The sequence below is a fragment of the Macadamia integrifolia genome, chromosome 10 (assembly GCF_013358625.1).
Source record: "Macadamia integrifolia cultivar HAES 741 chromosome 10, SCU_Mint_v3, whole genome shotgun sequence".
In the NCBI taxonomy this organism is placed as follows: Eukaryota; Viridiplantae; Streptophyta; class Magnoliopsida; order Proteales; family Proteaceae; genus Macadamia; species Macadamia integrifolia.
Window position 1 is genome coordinate 29,821,498 of NC_056566.1, and position 21,147 is coordinate 29,842,644.

Here is a 21,147-nt window from a genome sequence, read left to right on the forward strand (position 1 = left end):
CCCCCCTCCCTCCCTCCCTCCCTTTTTCTCTTTAGTTGCGAAAGGTTTAAATGGGTTTGCCAGAGGGCATATCATTGAATATCGAATATACATGCAGTTAGAAAAGTTGAACTCAAACATCCTATCTATTGAAGTAACACCTGTACCACCAAGCCAATTTTGGATGATACTAATCTTGTTCATTCATATATACACAACCTGAGGATGATTAACAGCTGTATACAAAAAAAATGTATATTTACATAATTGAATACAGCAAGTTTTCAACATGTGTATCTAGCATTGAATAATCATTGTGTCCAACACGGATTAAAGGTGTTCATAAAGTTCCAGAGTTTTTTTTTTTTTTTTTCTTTTCTCCACACAATGTAACTTTAAATAAAGGGCAACCACATCATTCTGAAAATTTCATCACCACCATGCTAGGAGTTTTCTCGCCGTGATTAATGTGACAGATTTTACCACATCATTTGGATGTTGACAAACAGGAACACATTGATATCCACGAGCCACCCGACAGTTCAGAAACTAAAGAGGATTTTGGTTCCTGCAATGGTGTCCACCCGAATGGAATAAGATTTTTACATGACTTCCTTCTTCCAAATTGAGAAACCATCACTCTACATATGGTTTTTTCGGAATATTCCAACAAGAAGAAGATCCAAAACCTTATCCCAACTTAATGGGATCCACTACATGGAGATTCCAAGCAAGGACGAGCACAAGGATACATGCCAAAAGATTGATGGTCTATGGCTAATTATAATAAGTGCGATCTATCAACCTGACGCACCACTACAAATCACCCACATACTTATGACAGACTATAATAAGATATTGGCTTTCTACCCGACGTACCATATAGATCGATCAAGCAAAATCCTACATGCATTACGTCCAGCACCAAGACGATAATAAGATACTGGCTTTCTACCTGACGTACCATATAGATCGGTCAAGAAAAAAGCCGATCAAGCAAAAAGCATCCTACATGCATTACGTCCACCACCAAGACTATAATAAGATATTGGCTTTCTACCTGACGTACCATGTAGATCGGTCAAGCAAAAAAGCGTCCTACATGCATTATGCCCACCACTAAGACAATCCATCACCCTACTTTTATGAGAGGAGGAATGATATAATGAATTCTTGGAAGCCCCACTAAGCATGATTTTCTTGGAATATTCCCTTTGAAAAAAAAAATACATGAAACCTTAGAAAAGAAAAAAGTTTCTCCAGCATTCACCATGACCCCATCACACAAAACCCACAATACCCGAAACTAAGAGATAAGACGTTAAGAGATTAAAGAATTCAAAACAAGAGGGTTCTCAGAAGGCAATAGAAAGCTCTGAAGAGAAGAACCTTCAGGAACCTGAGGAGACAGACAGCTAGTCCAGATTTGTGAAGCATTCATTGTGCATGCTTGGACTTTTAACTTTCTAATCTTCAGATGCTAGATATTGTTCACAATGATTCCTGGTAGTCTACAAAGCTTTTATTAGTCATCAGTGGGTATTTGTGTCTGACTTTAGATGGCTGAGCAAACAGAAACCAACTCCATCCTCTATATCTAAAGAAACAGTGTCTAAATCTGAGAATGGTACTCGTGATGGATCCGTATGAAGTCAATACTGACACTGAGTTGACATCCCAGACAAGAGTACACAGTAGCAACAAAACATTAAATATAGACACTAGTACATCATATACAATATATAATAGATGAAACAAGGTTGGGTTCAGATTGGCCTGAACTTGAGGCCCCAGTTGTAATTCAAACCTTCACCCAACCCATTGGCATGAAACCCAACAAAAAATAAGGTTCGGACCACAGCCACTTCCAATTCCATTAAGCCCAGTCAAAGTCGCAGCCTAACAATAGTGAAATATTAACAACAATTTCATTATCTTTCATCCAAAAGTAAATTTCTAAAATGGATTTTACCTAATTGCGCCTAAAACACACCTGCTAAAAGTGGCTCACCTAAACAAAGTTTTGTCAATTATAACCACAAAACCTAAAGCTACAAGTCCTTAGAGAAACACCGATGTCTAGATGTCAACATACATGTATACAAAGTATTAAGTATTGCACCAACTCAGTTCAATATTTGAGTTTTTTTGAAAGGGAGACTATTACCAGTCAAAGATTGAATATAATGCCAAAGATGCTTAGTGAGGACAAGAACACAATACAATCACAAATACAAATACAGAACCCTCTGAGGAGGGGTTGTCGTGGAGAGATATTGTCACTGCCAAAGATCATACAGGACACAACATAAATTCAAACACCACAAGTCTAGGACAAGCACTCCAAAGCCACCTTGACTGTCAACTCTCCCACTTATAGAAAGGACTTGGTAGAATCTGTTAAGCCAAGTACCCTCCAAAAATGAGCTATTATTTTGAAGTACCCTAAGATTGCAACTGTCAATGAGGAAGCTAGATTAAGGGAAGAGCTCGATGGCTTCAAGAAAGTTAAGCAAAAAAATGGGAAGGGAAAGGATAATGTGTATGATCCCAAGATTTAGTATCTCTAGGGATTGATTTTTGTTTGGCGATTTCCCCCTGCTGTTCGCCATGCCAAAGGTTCTTTTTTTTTTTTTTTTTTTGGTGGGGGGGGTGTTGGGGGGAAGACAACTACTCCAAGGGACAAGTACAACCTTAGGATTTGGTGGTGCAATGTACATAAAACACACGACAAAGAATAGGCACAGAAACACAAGACTTTAATCTCGTTTCCAGTTCATTCCAAATTCATAGGCAAAGGCAGCCAAAAAAATTCCACTGAACAAGGAAGTCACAACACTGTGAAACAAAAACCACAATTAACACAAAGCTTCTCTTTATCCTCCCCAAGAAAATTCCCTGTGCAAACAAGGGACATTCTCACACAACAACGAGTGCAGCATGAAGCACAAAGAACACACTTCATACAAACTTGAGACACTGCCAAAAATAACTGCAAAGCCAAAAACTTGATCACATAAAGAACCAACAAATGTTTATTTTTTTAAAGAATAAAAACCAGTTACAGCTGTCTATAAATTTACAACACCATGCAATAAATAGCTGTTGCCTAAAAGTGCAACTCCCAAACCAAATCAGGAACTAAGAACAAGTTGGAGAACCATTGAAACATGACCCTAACTCGTCCTGTTGATGCCTCAATGGATTTCTCTAATACTAATGTCCCCAAAAATCGCCACTCAACAACGTGCGTGCGTGGGTGGGTGGGTGCGTGCGTGCGCGCTTGTAGATAATGGTGTCAGGATATGTTATAGGTTGAAAGGAATATAATGAAGCAATCAATTTATTTTGTGGGCCCTGACACCCCCAACTCACTCAAACATTGGCCACCAATAGCTCTCCCCTCCAAAATAATGGTTGTCCACACAAATAATCAGAAGACCATCGTTTGAAATTTCGCCTAAAACAACTGAGATTTCATGAAATATTTTAGTTTCAACAAAAAGTCAAAACAAGGTGCAGGTGAACTCACTAGTTATGAAGAATTTCGACTAAAATTACTCACTTCAAGCAAATTTCAGTTCCGATATAGTGCATCGTGAGTTTCAAGTGTTCTCACCTATTCGATGGAAAACTCTAAAGATTTGGTATTTTTTCCAAATCACATACATTTCTTAATCGAACAAAATGTTGGAGACTACTATTGCACATCTAAAACGATGAATTGTGGCATTTGAGCAAGATTTTGTTGCAAGGGTCAAACTTAGAAGCATACCCTTTTCCCCAAAGATATAAGCCTCCCGGAACTCTACGTAAGAACTGACATGGAGTTGGAGAAACTGTTTAGTAGAGGTGTTTTTTAACCTTGATTATTCACCAGTACTTGACTAGTTGACTACTTGTAAAACTTAAGCATTGTGTAATATTAAATAGCTTTTCTTCATTCCTAATGCATATTTTTATTTGTTTTATTGAATTTTGAGTGTTCTAATACTAAAGTATATGTAGAATAAGCAATGTTTGTGAAAGCATACAATAGGATATACCAATCTAGGTTACAAAACCAAAACTTCCATTTTGGAGATTTCTTTTTAATAGTCTATAATTTCTAATATGTTTAGAGATGCTTAATTAGGGTTTCCAAGAAGTTCCGGGCCAAAATATAGTCCCTTGACCATCGAAAAAGTCAAAGAAATTAATCAGTCGAAACATGCAGAGTTTCAATTGAAATTCAGTCAGAACCCCAATAGAAAGGTTGAAACCAAAATTTCGAACCTTTCCCAAGTTAAAAAAAAAATTGATATCCATACAAAACATTTTGAAATATTAAGAGACACTAAGAACATGGTACAAAATGGGGATAATTTTGATGTGCTCCAAGTCCTCGTGATCCAAATTAGGGTTTCCATGCTCAAAATGAGGATAATTTTGATGTCTTCATGATTGACTTACACAGTGTTTTTTTCTAGTTAATCAAAATTCGACAAGGACGGTAATTCTTGCCCATCTAAATACACTAGGCAAACAACCTTGCCCAAAAGTATTTCTCTCCACTTAAAGAGTAAACTTCCCTCATGGATCATGTATGGGTACACTTCGTCCCGGAAATCTATTCTTTTGCTTCCCTTCTTCCAACAAGTTCAGTCTAGCCACTTTTTAAAAGCTAGTCATCCATACATGCGATTTCTCAATCTTCATCCTGCACCGACAGGAACTAGGATTGAAGAACAGTGACGAAACAAGCGTTTTACAAATTTGTGCATCCTTGCTCACATGATGCCCAACATTTCATGTTGGGGGAACTGTCTCTCACCTTCGAAATGACACCAATAAAATATATACTACGTTTAATAATAACGTGGCTCTGAAAGACACACAGGAGAGAGAGAGAGAGAGAGAGAGAGAGAGAGGCGTAGAGAATACATACCTGAGTGGTAATTCCCAAAGGAGGACGAGGTCGTCGTTGTGGTCGAGGACGACGCTACTCTGCAGAGATCGCTGAACTGCGATTCAATATTGCTCAAAAAACTTGTTGCTTCATCGAACGGCTTCGATAGTTCTTCCTTGTATCTGTAAAGAAGTTCACAATACGAATTCTGGAAAACAATACACGATCAATTAGCCTAAAAACCTAAAAAAAAACAAAAAAAAGGGGAGGGGGGTGGGAATATGGAAGTAAAAAAGAAAAGCAGTTTTCCCTCAGCATTACCATGAACTTGTCGAGTTCTGGATCCGCTCCTATCTCACTTGTGCCACAACTGGTGTTGTTTTCTAGAGCGATATCTTCAAGAAGAGAGGCCATCTTCGCCGGAGCTCCGACCTGTGAGAGAACACTGGGAAGGTGTTTTGAAAGATTTAGGGGGGGAAGTTAATAATCAGTTCGAGAAGAGAAGAGAAGAGACTGACCTTCCGACATTCTATATAAGCCTTTAGTAGGCTAGGATAACGAGGATGATTTGCGATCTGAGCTTTGATCAGACTGAATATCTCAGATCCATGGATCTCCGGCTCGTAATCGGCTTCGAATTGAAAGATATTCTCGACTTGACAGTCAAATTCCGTCGTTGGAGCTGTAGCAACACTTCCAATAACTCCCGCGATTTCATCTGACCAAGAAATCGCAGGATGAAACCGGTCAAAATCTTCCATAAAACTAACCTTCAGAACAAAAACCGATTGCCAGAATTCAATCCGCCATCTCTGGTAGCTCCGAATGGATAAATAGTAACGAACTTCAAAATCGTACTAATCCTTCCGGCTTCTTCTACAGAAGATTCAAAGAAATGTTCATTAGTTTCCAAAAAAAAAAAAGTCAATTTTTAGCAGTACACACTCTTCTCTTCATTCTCTGCAACTAGATTATAGTGCAGAGCTTGAACAACTAAGTTTCAAGATTATACCAAACAGAAACCGAACCTGTTTGACTGTTGAGTGGAGTGGAATAAAAAAATTAAAAAATAAATAAAAAAGAGTGAAGTGAAATAACAGCTTTTCTTCTGCAACTCGGAAACCTAGCTAGCTATTCCCTAACCTATAGCTTAGCTCTTCAGTGCGTTTAAGATGGAAAAGACAAGAGCTGAAGTACTGAACTGCAGTTAGAGCTTCTTTTACAACACCCAAGAGAAAGAGAACTTAAGAGCTTCAAAGGAAGGAAGGCACCGCACGTTCTGAAACAGCAGAGAGTAAATGAAGGCGAGGTGTAACCTATGATAACTGTGAGTTGGGGACGATCAGTCACTGATGATACCTGCCATTATTTATAGCTTTTTCGTCATTTCCATCTCCTTCCACGGAACCTCTCTGTCTCTCAAGGTCTCAGGAAACATTGATATGACATTACACCGCGTTGCTTCAGTTCGTTGGAATGCGTTGGTATTGCTTTTTGTGGTGGGTCCCACTACTGACATGGGCGACGGGCCGGGGGAAAGGGGAAGCCTCAAAGACTCCTTTTTTTTTTTTTTTTTACAGCTCAATGCTTCAAATAAGCAAACTCAACAAGAGTGACTTCCCCTCTCCTTTTCCATTTAGTTGGTCAAATGTTTTTTGGGAAGTTATGCATTCTTTTCAAATTTAAATTTTTTCTATGACGGATACTTCACCGTGGCCTATCGGTAGGAAATTTGGTGTCCAAAATGGTTAAATATAAATGACTCCTGTGTCTCTGTGGTCCTTATTCAAAAATAATCTCCCATATTTTTTTATTCCGGACAGCTAATCTCAGTCTTTTTATTATTATTATTATTTAAAAACATCATCATGACATAGTTATGAAAAATTTGCATTTTAATCCACAAGCCTTATTAAAATCTATCAACTATTGGGTTGCTAATTTAGATGTTTTCAAATTGATTAACTCTTTTGATTCTAGTGCCTTTTTTTCTTTTTTCTTTTTTTTCTTTTTTTATATATATATAGATGATCCAACAGTCATCTTAGCCAGATATTTACCCCTCAACTTTTTGTCTTCTTACATAGTATACATAGTAGTAGGTATTAGAATATCTAACTTTTTGGAAAGATTAGTGTTTTGGTGTTATGTATTAGGGGAAGTTTGCTATTATCAGAATGGGTGTTGTCTCTTCTGGAAAAGTGGCGGAGGCAGAAGCTTTTGGCATTCTACAGGGTTTACTATACGCTGGTTGGAGTGTTAGTGAAGTATGGTTTTCACACAAACATCTCCTTCAATTCATACCTCAACCCTTGGGTTCCAGTTGGCCTTTAATCTGGTTTGAGGTTTTTGGCGATTATATTCGCAGTTTGGTATCTGAAATATGTTTATAATGACTTACTAACTACTCCAGCTCTCCAATACTTACGGAAAATCATGCAGTCTCCAACATGTCGATATGTAACCCCTTGTTAATTACTAACAATGAAGCTTTATTTCTCATAAAAAACAAGAGATAGAGAGAAATTTCCAAAGTAGGATCCTCCACTATTGTACTGTTCCTTTTGCACACTCCATTAATGAACATCTATGTTTCTCTCTCCTTCCTGTCCTCTTCTGCCCCAGCCATTCATTCGCGGTTCGTTGAGTTTGAAGTCTTAACGCACAACGCTCCCTCGGGAGAATCCGCGGCTGCCATGGTGAGCATGTGAGGTGAGGTGAATTGATTTATAGTAGGGGATAGTTGGTTTTAGCTTTCACAGTATCACAGGACTTGAATTTGAAATTTAAATGGATATGACCGAGAAGGTTCATCAGAGTGGGGGGCCAGAGGTCAAGGGCGTGTTATCCAATTTCGAAAACCTCAAAACTACACAACCCTAGTAGAGTCTCGGTGGATCTAATCATAATGGGTATCTGGTCGTCGTCGTCGTCGTCCTCGTCCTCGTCGTCTTCTTCTTCTTCACTGTTTAATGAGTGCAGTTGGAGCCATTGATGGTACTGATTAGTAAATATCGTGTCGTTTTTTATTCTTCAACCACCACTGACTGGCCACTTGACTTTCCTTTTAATTTGATTGTCATTATGCAATCTCTCCTAAATAATGGTTTTAGGCTGGGAGTAATCGCCTACTACACTCTTAGAACAGGTTTTTTATTTTATTTTTTTCGTTTAGGTTGGAAGAAAATTACAAATTCAAGGGAAAAGGTTTCAATCATCAATGCTCATGAAGAAAAAGCATAGTTGGGAAATTATTATGGATCAAAGTCCAGTCATTTCACATAACTATTATATTAAATAAATTTTTCTTTTTTTTAAACTCTTTATTATCTTATTTTAAAAAAAAAAATCCATTTTGAAAGTACTGTCATGTCACATAAAGATTGTTTCCTATCAAAAAAAATAAAATTAAAGATTGTTTAAATGTTTCATTAAATGATTTCCAATTTTTGAAAATGTTTTTTATCTTTCCAAAATAAAAATCATTTTTACATCTATATTCAATAATTTTTTGAAATATGATAGAGGCAAAAAAGTTAAGGTTCTTATTAGTTCTCATAGAATGCCTCCCGATCAAATATCTTTTCATATATTAACTTGGATCTTTTTTTTTTGTTTATAGGTAGGGAGGAAAGTAGGTAACAACGTTCGAGACCTCCTAAGAACATGGGATTTTTGCACACCATAGTTCACCAATTGCACTGGATATTTGTTGTTAATCACATGGAAAATTTTGATCGATTTGAATGTTGATATGTGAAGAAGGGACCTAGAAAACTAATTATCCACCAATTGTGAATCCAATTAATTTACCATTTGGCATTAAAAAAGGATTTCCTACCTCGAGCACGTAGGATTGGCTTATATTGGATGGTTTTGCCTTTGCTTTTTCATATAAAAGAAAATTACTATTATACCCCTTGTTTGTACCATTCCACTGATATAAGATCAGCCAAATATCAAGATCAATATCGGCTGATACTAATACAAATCTAATCTCAATTCTTAAAACCATGTTTGCATTTCGATATTACTGTCATGCATCTCTATGGGAACTTCTCCAGCTTTTACCATTTAGATTCTTAAAAATGGAGAGTATATCTAGGAGACAAAAGGAAGGTTAGCAGCTTGACCAAATATAGTATGCCGAAACAAACAATAACCATAGATGAAGTTTGGTGCCAAAATATATATATATATATATATATGCATGTCCTATAAAATTATTTTGTTTGTTTACATGCAAAAAATTTTAGCTCCATTTAATTAGAGATAAAGTGAAATAAAATAAAATTAAGATAAAAGAAAATTAAAAAAATTTTACAATCATTAATGAATTTTGTGTAATAATTCAACAACATATGAATTATGGTAACCAAATTTTCCTTTATTTTTTCGTCCAAAATATAGCCCCAACATTGGTTGCTACATAATATTATTGAGTTAGTTTTAATTATATATATATATATATATATTGATAAATTCTTTAGTAATAATTATAAACTTTTTTATTTTGCTAATTTTATTTTATGCTACATTGTTTCCCACAAACTCGGACATCCTAAGTTTGTCTTCCACTAGGTACACCTTGGGCCACTCACACGGGGTGTTTAGTGCTCTTCATTACTTTCAGTAAAAGTTGAATGGTTCTCATTCAACCCTAGTATGACCCGATCTATGCGATTGTGAGGTCAGTATGAGTTTGCGGGACTAGTTAGACCGAAGGCCTGGATACCCGTCATTAGCAAAAAAAAAAAAAAAAAAAAAAGTATTGCCCTTTGGCACTGTATGCACCATAAATAAACTTAAAAAAAAAAAAAAAAAATGCAATCATAACACTAGCACATTTCTCTTTACAGAGGCTTATACATTTGTACAGGTTCATGCATTAATAGTGCACGAATTGAAATCTTTTAATCTAATATGCAGAATCAAGAATCAAGCCTAGACTATGGGTAGCTTCAAGGGACACTTAGATTTTAGCCCTTGGATTTAAATCTTTTAATTCACTAAAAAAATCAAGAGAAAATTACGTGATTACTCATTATTGGGTTTGCCTTTACATAAATATCCACGTTGTGTTTTGTTCAACAGATTTATCCAAAAGGAGTTTGTGTATTACAAATATACCCATAACAGTACTCGTCGTACTCCTTCCATTGTATGTCTACGATTTGGTTTTGTATTCTCCCATAATTTATTATAATATTTATGATTTCCTTGTAATTCTCTCTTCCAATCTGTTCTAAATATCCATCTTCACGGACCATGGATTCCCAAAAGAGGGAAAAGGTGGTTGCTAAATTACTCTGCAACCAAAAACTTCATCATCGGATTCTTCTTCAAAGTAAACCCTAGTTTAACTTTTCAACAAAAGAGAGAAGGAAAAAATTTAAAAGAAAAAATATAGAAGAATCAAAGGAGACACTTTCACCTGCAAATTCGCAACGTTGTGGAAAGAATTGCCAACTGAAAATCATATGAACACCATAACAAGCAAAACGTTGATTCAAATCAATAATTTCTTTGTTTAAAAAAAAAAAACTTGGGAGAAAATCATGAACCCTAAAATCCTACACCTAAAAACAAAATTAAATTTCTCAGTTTTAATCTATGCTAGTTAGATGTGGACATCGATAATTAAGAACGGAAGGGAAGGGGAGAGATAATCTTTAATAGAGAGGATTAAAGATGCCTTCGATGTCAGATTTGCCTTCGGCAAGGAAAGGGGTATTAAGGAACATCGATTCATCTTCTCCATAAAAGTTTGTGTCATTTGTGAACCTGTTTCTTCATATCTCATCGATCACACTAAAGTTGTAAAGACACAAAAACCTCGAAACCTTTTGTTCAAATTGTTCTTGATTCTCCGTCGAAGTCGAACCCATCTCTTCTACACTTTTCTCCCCACTCTGTTGAGACTGTTTTTATGAACAAACTAGGCGATCAATCCAGAAGACAATACCCTTTGTCTCCTCCTTGTTGTTTGGTTTTATTTGAGAGTTTAAATCTCGATGTCGACTTGAAAATTGGAAGAGAGCACGTTGGTAGATTGACATCCCCTTTGGCTGATTCTAAGAGGGGTGGGTCTGCGGATTGTGAAAGAGAAGTTCCTATGGTGGATTGGGTTGCAGCAGGGGGTGGAGGTGGGTCGGGCTGCATGAAGAAGAAAAAGTAAGTGCCAGATGGAGTTACGAGAGGAAGAAGAAGGAAAAAAGAGAGAGAGAGAGAGAGACGAGGAATTACCGGCGAGAACTATGATGGCTACGATGACATTGTTGCAGAGTTGAAATCGGACCTTTAAGATCCGATTGGAGGAGAGACTGAGAAATTGGAAATGTTATAGCCGATTGCAGGAGAATACAGAAAGCGTACTGTGAGCACTATTCTGGGTTTATTTGCAATACGTAAACTTATTTTGGATAAATCTATTGAACAAAACACAACGTGGATATTTCTGTAAAAGTAAACTCAATAGTGGATAATCACGTAATTTTCCCTAGAATCAATGGACACACCTATTCCATGGGGTGATTTGAAGTAGTGTATACTCCTCTATAAATAAAGGAAGAGAATGTGTTCTCTCTCTCTTATACACATTGTGGAATCAAGAATCAAACCTACACTATGGGTACCTTCAAGGGACACTTAGGATGTGTTTGGTTTGCATTCTTAGAATGCATTCCAGGCCTGGAACACGTTCTGAGGCAATAAAAATGGCATTCGGTATCAATTCTCGTTCTTGGACTCTGGAATGCAATAGAGAATGCAGCCCTTTCAGAACGGGCAAAGTGACCCATTATGCGTTCTAAGGCAAAGTGGAAAAAACACATTCTAATAGCCCTGACAAACTCAACATCCACCTCGATGGTCAGGACCTGTGAGTTAAGGTTTCTTCAGCAAGAAAAAGCTCTGAGTAAACGAGACGTGCAGTTCATCTTCATTCATTTGTTCTTCCTCTATTTTCTTCTTCCGTTGCCTCGAAACTTCTGTTGATGGTAATTCTTGTTGGCGTCCTCCCCTTCATCTCCTTCCAAAATGTTGAATTGGATTTCAGTTTTTAAGATAAAAGATGAAGACACTCTGAGGCGGAGAGCTTTGGTTGAGAGTTTGGAGATGATCTCTGAAACAGAGATGTGGAATCTGAAGTAGAAATCCAGACTCTCCTCAGTCTCTTGTTTTTTCTTCCACTTCCACAGAGACTTACATGGTCGGATTTATTGGTCGTCAACATCGTCGGCCTTCAATACTAAATGAGAAAAATCGGTGGTAGAGATATGGTGGGTATGGTTTGAGAACATGTAATTCATTGAAGATTTCATTCTCTCTCTCTCTCTCTCTCTCTCTCTCTCTCTCTCTCTCTCTCTCTCTCTCTCACTTCTTGCCTATCGCCAACAACTCTGACCTTCCACTATCCCTTCTCCTGAATCTGGTACTCTAGCACCCAAACCCTCAACTCGTTGTCTCCACTTCTGCTATCCCTCCTTGCGAGGGGACGCCTTTGGCTAAGGGCAGCATTGCTTCCTTACTATAAGACACTCATTGGTATAGAGCTCATATATAAAGTTGCAAGTTTGTTGATTGTCACCAATCACCATTGATGTTGAAGTACAACATAGTTGATATCATTGATTGAGCATTGCATTGTGTAGATTATTACATTGTGACTCTCTCTATAAGTGCATGGCTCTCCCTCTCCCCTTCAATTTTGACTCCAGTCCTCTCTCTCTCTCTCTCTCTCTCTCTCTCTCTCTCTCTCTCTCTCTCTCCCTCTCTCCGTGAGATTTTGCATATGAGTTGTTTGTTGAAATGCCTAAACAAGTGTTAGCATTCTGTAATTAAGAATGAATTTTAGTCAAATAGGTATCCAAACAATGTTCTGATTTACAACATAGAATGCATTCTGCGTACTCAAAATGGGAATACGCATTCTAAAAATGAGAATGCATGCCAAACACATCCTTAGATTTTAGCCCTTGAATTGAAATCTTTTAATTCAATTCGTAGGAATCAATAGACACGCCTATTCCATGGGGTGATTTGAAGTAGTGTATACTCCTCTATAAATAAAGGAAGAGAATGTGTTCTCTCTCTCATTCACACTCTACATATTGTTACCCTGCCCAGTTTTTGCAACATACCAATATTGTATTTTACTAAATTGCATCGCATCTAGCATGGCCTAATCACAACTCCGACATACTTGAAGGGGTGCATCAGACGAGTGTATGTTTGCAGTTGGAAGCCAGAGGTTTTCTATCTTGTGGAGCCTGTTTTGCATTCAACCTGGTTGCATCAAAGGAGGAAAATACTGACTTTAAGAGAGTGTTAAGAGGCACATATCAACCTTCATCAACATCTTAGAATTCTACCCCCAAAAAAAAATCAACATCTTGGAATGCCAAATACCAAATTACATTGATAAACTGTTAATATCATAACACCATCAGATAAGTGCTTCTCATATAAAGTCCTTCATTTTATTACAAAAAAGAAAAAAAAAATTGTAATTATGAATGTATAGTCTACCTAAAACTCCTATTCATGTCATGGAAAACCATTTAGTTAACAATGAACCTACATAATCACGGAAGAGAGATATGTCGATGTGGGACCCACATGATCAAGATGTTAGACAGCATGGGAAAACACCCTTATATTATTAGAATCTTTTTCTATGTTTATTTTATGGGTAGGAGATTGTTGCCTGGTCACGTATTATATGCCAATGAGAGAGCATATTATGGGTATATACGTGAATGTGTTTTTTTTTTCAAAAGTAAAAGAATGATAATTTCACATACTCATCTATCTAGACACAGGGGCTACACGAGCAATCAACCCTATTTTTTCTTTATTTTATTTTTCAAAAAAAAATTAATTGTATAAAATTAAAATGTTTTGAAGTTAATTATCACTTTAGTATCTATTTGAATTCACTTTGCATCCGTTTGTTTCCCTTGAAACTATGCTACAAAATGGAGACATGAGAGAATAAGGTCATGAAAGCATATTAAGTTGTATCCGGATCACACTAAATCACTCTCTTCATAATTGGAAGAATTTGTGGGCGTGAAGTGTTTTGATTTTTTATTTTAAATTTTAAATTTTTTTTGAATTTTGATGCGATTTGATTTGAGTTGATTTTATGATCATAATATCTCAAATCGAAATCAATCCAATAAGATTTTAGTTCATTCAATATGGGTTGTTTCTAGTTCGAATTGGACTAGGTTTTGACACCCATATGACCATGATTTGATCCTACATACATCAAATACTAACAGTGAAAAGAAAAAAACAGACAGGAATTAAAAATTAGTGTTAGTGGCGTGTCATACGGTATAGGGAGAGTGGATTATCAAAGCCAAATCTTTGACCTCAACAAAAAATAGGTCTCCCTTTGTCAGATAACTAAGCATTGTTTACATCTGATACGGTCAAAGGTTCCATAAAAAGCACATTCTGATTTACCAGATATGCCGCTTATAATATTAGCATGGCTTTTGCACCCCAGATTGGAGTTTACGGTCGTGGAGTAAGGGTTTTTTTGTTTTCCTAATTTCAGATCCCCGGCCCTTGTTAAAAAAATATATCTCAATGAGTGAGTGGGTTCTTTCTTTAAAAAAACTATTTGTTTAATAAAACAGGGTTTTCCATAATGTCAGTGTAAAAGGAATATCTCATGCAAAACCAATAATTGTTTAGAAAACGGTATCATCCATACGAAATCTACAAGACAATAATACACTATCCTCGTGGAAATTTCTTTTTTGTTGTTTAATATTTACTTATATAGTTATAAATATAAGAGAGGATGGTTGTAGCCTTGATTTCATTAGCTTGGCCAAAGGTTCCATGACACCAAGTCCATACTAAGGTTACCTTTGAAGGCCATTAAATTGAATTAGTATTGGAATAAATTGATAGTGCGTATGGTCATCTACCATCTCATCTCATAATGCAAATTAGTAGTGGGAGAAAAGATACTCGCACCGGCATTGAGAATTCTTTATCAAGTTTTTTCACATCCTGATCATGTGGGATCTTGCACCGACTTATTTTTTTCTTTGGCCATATGGTCTGTCTATTGACGAAACTATTTCACTTCGTGATTGGTGTGAGATGTTTTTTTTGACTTTTTTTTTTTTTTTTGGTAAAAAGATATTCCTTCCATATTGATGGTGTGAAGAAACCTCTTTCTATTTTATATATATTTTACATATAATTAATGCTAGAATATGCATTTTTTAAGATTTCATCTCCAATATTTTATCTTTACCCAAAAAGGGGAAAAAAAACTCTTCAAATGCCAAAACTCTTGACGATTGGGTTGATATATGATCAAGTAAGCTGGTTACTTAGAGGCAAATATTCTAGCACACATTCATTTGGAATTAGATGACCATGCCAAGTCGCCAACTATCGAATTTCAAATCAAATTAATTGTATCCACCCTTAAGAAGGTTAGTAACTATGTATCTAAGGATGTGAATTTGAAACCGAAACCATTTATTGAAACCGAATCGAGCCATTTCCACCAAAACCGCAAAACCATTTAGTGAATGGTTGTTATGATTTCAAGTTTCAGGCCGACTAGCTAAATGGATTGAAACCGAATCAAGCCGTTTAACTCGTGATTTTAAATCGAATTGAAACCATGAAAATCGAACCGTTTAAACAGTCAAAATCGATCCGATTAACCCGTTTAAAGATTAAATAAAGTGGTTGTAAAATATCATTAGTATCTCATTTGATTCAAAGATTGAGTGCTGCAAGCCTGCAAGTAATTTTAGAGGTAACTTGCTCAATGTTCAGAATACCAATTAAATTATTCCAATGCACTAAGTAGAATATATACTAATAAAAATACAATTTTTGCTTATATCATGGCATATTAAATATATATTTTTCAACATTATAACACATTATTTGAGAGGGAGGGGGAAGAAGAAGAAAATCTCTGTTGTAAGTATTACTTACTGACTTATTAGATGCGCTTGAGACTATTTTCTATCAAAATATTTTCTTTTGCTTAGTTATTTGGTTGTTTTAACAAAACATAATGGTTGCATTTCACATTCTCAAGATTGAATCGTTTATCACTAAAAACAAATTTTAGTAAACATGTGAATAAACTAGCAAACCGATTGCTAACCGTTTAGAAACCGTATGGAATAAACCAAAACTGTTTAAAAATCATGGAAACCGAAACTGTTTACTAAATGATTGTCGTTTTAGAAAGTACAACTGTTTAGTAAATGGTGCGGTTATAGTTTCAGCCAAAATATATGTAAACCAAATCAAACCGAACCATTTAAACCAAAACCGAACCGATTAACACCCTTTTATGTCCATGGAAATCGATGCATCCCATTGAAGTCCCTTTATAGTGTAATTTTTATTAACTTTTTGCCATTTATTTGGATTAAATTGAAATTTAAGGAGTGAGGAGAGGAACTTGAGAATCTAGGTAGAGGGAAAATTTTCACCCAACCTAAATTCATCCCCAGTGGTAATTATTGGAGAACATGGTACTTTAGGTCCGCACAAGGGCATACTGGTCCTTATTCAGTATTTATAGTTTAAGGGAGAAAGGATTTTAGGGGGTTGTGAAAAGATGCCAATGTCCCCTTAAAAACAGGGACTCGTGTGGGCTATGGGGGTGTTAGATTGATAGCGTTCCTCTTTCCATAGTTTAAAGGTATCATACCCTATTTTCATAATGGGATTATGAGACCATATTTATTAGAGGTGTACCCTACACCTCCAAGCAGATGTGTTTATCTCTCTCCTTCCCCGTGTAATGACTTCCAACTCCTTTTAATTATACCGAAGGTATGCCTTAATTGAGTGTTTCTTACTTAGGGCCCGTTTGATAACGTTTCCGCCGTTTCTGTTTCAAGAAACAGCAGAAACAGAAATTACGGTTTTTAGAAACAGAAACAGGTAAGAAAGGTGTTTAATAATTCTTGTTTCTGAAAACAGAAACGGGTAAGAAGGTGTTTGACAAATTTTGTTTCTGGGAACGTTTTTGACAGAATATGATGTTTATTTTAATGAAAATAATTCCACTTTTGTTACTTTCCATAGAAACTCATTACCCTTTATTTGACCCAGACAAACCACCCAACCACCAATTTCCTTATTTCAAATTTACATCATAATTTTACGAAACGAGAAATGTCAACCAATAATAGTAGATTAAAATGCAAATATTCTGGGCATGCCAAATGTCTTACAAGTTCCCAATAGTTGGTCATTACCCTTTAACTACCACCTTTATTCATGTCCATATTATTAATGGCCTCCAAGATATCGGTATATATCATTCGCTTTTCCTTAGACACATCCATTTCGTTTTTCAATACTCTAGACTTCTCCTCTTTACCTTTGATTGCTCTTTTTAAGTAACCTTTCACAAAATCAGAGGAAGGTGCTGATGGAGAAGACTGAGCTCTAACCATTGAATTGCTTGTTCCACAATCGGAAAGACTGTGCATTTGTCAAATTGTTGTTTCTATAAATCCATCAGAAAAAATTGCAACCTCGATCATGGGGCTGCAATTACTCATCAACTTAATTGCAAAATGTATTCAGATAATATAGGTCAAATAGTACATTCAAAAAATAAAAAACAATAACTATACCCCATTGGATTTAGGACAACACTAGAAACGATGATTAATGTTCGTTGCTGTCTTCGCGATGCGTACCTTACACTGTCCCTCGCCACAATCACATAAGTGAAATTCATCTACCCACAAAAAATATTCATTATGCCTTGGACATTTGAAGTACGATCTTCCTCTATTAGGCCCATTTTTCATTGTGAACTTATAGCACAAATGATTACAGTAGTCATACCTTGCCATTGCGATGTCAATGGAAGACATCTGTACAGGACAATGATTACAAGTCATACCAATGTAAACTGTGTGAAGCTAACAAAAGCATTTTTACTAACATCCTATACATACATTCAAAGAAAATAGGTGGCCTAATTTTTGTGTCAATCTGTTAATACATAATGAATGTGATTAGCAAACATTCAAGATCGATCTAACAAAATTGTAGCCATTCTCCTTGAAATTGCCAATTGGTTGGCTATATTAAGGCGCACTATAGACATTTGTCTCGCAGATCGTCTCTGGGAGACATCAGATGCTAAAACATGGAACGCATGAGTATCAGAATTCATAGGGTCGTCAATTTGTTGTTCGCTTCCAAGCTCATTGAACAACTGATCTTGAATTGCTTGTTCCTTAATGTAATTGTGGATCCCACAACAAGCGACCACGATTCTTGACTGATCTTCAATATCGTATGCCTTCATACTTTTTAATATGTGGAATCTATTTTTCAAGACACCAAATGTTCTCTCAATAACATTCCACAGTGACGAGTATCTGTGATTGAATAATTCCTTAGTTGTTCTTGGCCCAAGTCTACCTTCACCATAATCTTATAAGTGATACCTTTATCCCCGGAATGGCACCAAGTACCCCAGTTGACTAGCGTAGCCCGAGTCAATAACATAATATTTGCCTTCAATTACTATGAAAACATTTATGAGATTAAATCTATATTCCCTGTCTACTATATGCGGAAGGACAACATATAAGTTCATAATACATTTATACCTGATGGGGGATGTGGAAACCCTAAGGTATCATTGGTTTTTGCTGCCTCCAAGACCCTTGCATCGTGTGCACTATCCTCCCAACCCGCATGCAAAAATATGAATCGCATATCAAATGAACATGCACACATAACATTCTGTGTGATCATACCCTTTCGATTATAATAACGTGTCTCTTTCGACCTAGGTACGATGGCACTTATGTGGGTGCCATCAATAACACCAATGCAATCATATTTTTCATTCAACATAGGTTAGTCCATATAATTGTGTAAATTGCATTGATATTTCATTAGAAACATCAAATAAATTAATCATCATCAGAAGTCGCAGTTACCTTGAAATATGGATAGTACTTTGGATTGTTGGCTATCTCTGGAGGTACCACATCAAAATTTGGTGGCCTGATTATCTCAAGAGACAAATTTAGCATTGCTTGCAACACCGTGTGGAATACAGCACTAATCGTCTATCCTAAACGATTGAATCACCGTTGCATTTGTCTATTACTCAAACCTTGACCTACTATCATAAGGAACATCACTAGCTGCTCATCTACTCGAATGAAATGGTTGTCCTCTAACCAGCCTCTATGTACCAATCAGTCTCGCAGGTTGAGAAATACATGTCTCTCAAGTCTAAACTCTTGGTAACACACGTCAGCATGACCTGCAAGAACCTCAGCTACCCTAACAGGTCCTATGTAACTACTATCATTCAGAGGTTCTCTCATCCTATACATACTGAGCATGTTTTGGAATTGGTGTACTATAACCATGTCATCATCGTCTGACGATGACCCTATGATGTCGGTTGCAAATTGATTTGACATCCCTGTATTAATAGACACATTCAATATGTAAAGGAATAGAGTCCATAAATGTACTATCCAATAGCATTGATTGTTTAAATGAAGAAAAAATAATACTTCCCTAAACCTGCCTACAAGGCTCTATAAACATTAGCTTAATTGTCCATATGTAATATCCATATCTTAATTTTTTTTCAAACCGACTAACAAGCAACAATCCATCCAAAAATAATAATAATTGACTTACTTTCCTATTAATATAGTGAAATTAATACGATCCTATATCCCAAAGCTACAAAGAAACACATACTAAGCTAAAAAGCATAATATTTAACAATACTAAACAGTCATGTACACTACTATAAGTCTGAAGCACATGCAATCAAATTATAACAAAGCAACATAAGTCAAACATCAACATCATTCATAGTAGGCAAAAACATAATAAGTGTGTCAGTCAGTACGAGGCATATAAAATCCAAACAAACTAACAAGTCATTTATTCTCCCTTAAAACCATTCATTTCAAAAACTGTTAATTTCACCCCTTCAGACCATGTAGCATTCATAACCTCCTGTCAGGTCTCACTTCAACAAAAGACATGCACCATCCAGGGTCACTGTGTATCTTACACTGTGCTAACACATACAAAATCCGTCGGGATATCCTCTAAACTGTCCAGTAGCTTCTAACAGCTCATCATGCTATATGGTCCATCAACAAAAGGGTTAGGAGGTCGGATAACTGCTGAGGTGGGAGAAGTGGATCCTTTTTCCATCTTCCATCAGACAAAGGTTCTAAAGTCCTCAACAAAGTTCGTGAGGGTCCATGTCTGGCTTTTCCTCCTACGATCTGTAGGAGTCCTATCAAGTCACTGCTTCAGAGGAGTTGACCCCTTGGGTGTCCCAGTACAAACATCACTGTCATCATTATCAGTGTCATGTAAATCATTATCAATTTCAGGGTTAGTGGACATAGGAGTAACAGTAGTTGCCTATGATAGACCTCTATCCCCATGGGCACTAGAGTCGGAGAAGATCTCTAAGAACTCTGGCCACCAAGGGAGTCCATTTCTTCTATACTTTACCCAATATTTGTTTCTCTGAAATTCAAAATTTTTTCAATTAATCATCACATTTTGTTCAAAAAGTGAATAAAAATCCATTCTATAAACCAAAGATTATGTCATACCTAAATAGCAGATTCCCACACTGAATCATCAACTGTGGCAGTCCGAGCATTTGCATCCCATCCAAAACCAGTTGTTTCTAACAAAGCCCTGAAGTTGTACTCATTGCGTAACTTATTCATCTTGTTACGCAGTTGCTGCTTCGCAAAGGGCCTTTTGAATTCGGCTTTAAGCCATTTTGTAATGTTGTCCCAACCAACCTTTGTGAATGTTGAGTTTGTCTTCAAACCTTTTCAGACATTCTCAACCATGTGATTGATGAATGATCTTAGTTCTGCTTCATTCTCGATTATAGTAGTACTTTTGGGGGTTGGGGTTCTTGGAGATCTCATATCTCTGAACATGCATAATTGATTTAGGTAACATATTCAAACACAGACAAGAACATGGAAAAAAAAATTCAAAGAAATAGGAATAAAAATATTGAGCCAAAGAGAGAAAAAAAAAGGCCCTTTCTTCTTCTAAATTCAGAAATGGTGCTTATCTAATAAAGGGGACATGAGAAAGATGGGGAATCCAGTAATCAATAGATAGTTCAAAATTTGAAACTAAAAAACATATTTCTAAACAATGACACTCAGTAGGTTGTTTAATTTGCACTTACTATTTTTTATGAAGTGCACAGATATTAGCTACAA

At 36.3% G+C, this 21,147-nt stretch overlaps 1 protein-coding gene across 5 annotated transcripts in view; it reads right to left on the bottom strand.

Moving 5' to 3' along the window:
• The window catches only part of LOC122090741 (homeobox protein knotted-1-like 1), an 8,101-nt gene extending 1,841 nt beyond the window's left edge, over nucleotides 1-6,260 (bottom strand). Inside the window, exons 1-4 of one of the 5 annotated variants that reach the window (XM_042660438.1) lie at nucleotides 6,070-6,260; nucleotides 5,386-5,740; nucleotides 5,189-5,299; nucleotides 4,907-5,075 (exon numbers count right to left, since the gene is read on the bottom strand). In XM_042660438.1, the coding sequence (XP_042516372.1) occupies nucleotides 4,907-5,075; nucleotides 5,189-5,299; nucleotides 5,386-5,628 (523 nt within the window). In that variant the 5' untranslated portion in view covers nucleotides 5,629-5,740; nucleotides 6,070-6,260. Of the gene's footprint in view, nucleotides 1-4,906; nucleotides 5,076-5,188; nucleotides 5,300-5,385; nucleotides 5,744-5,895 lie in introns of all 5 variants that reach the window. The other 4 variants (XM_042660434.1, XM_042660435.1, XM_042660433.1 and 1 more) reach the window with 4 other exon arrangements.
• Nucleotides 6,261-21,147: the final 14,887 nt, after the last annotated feature.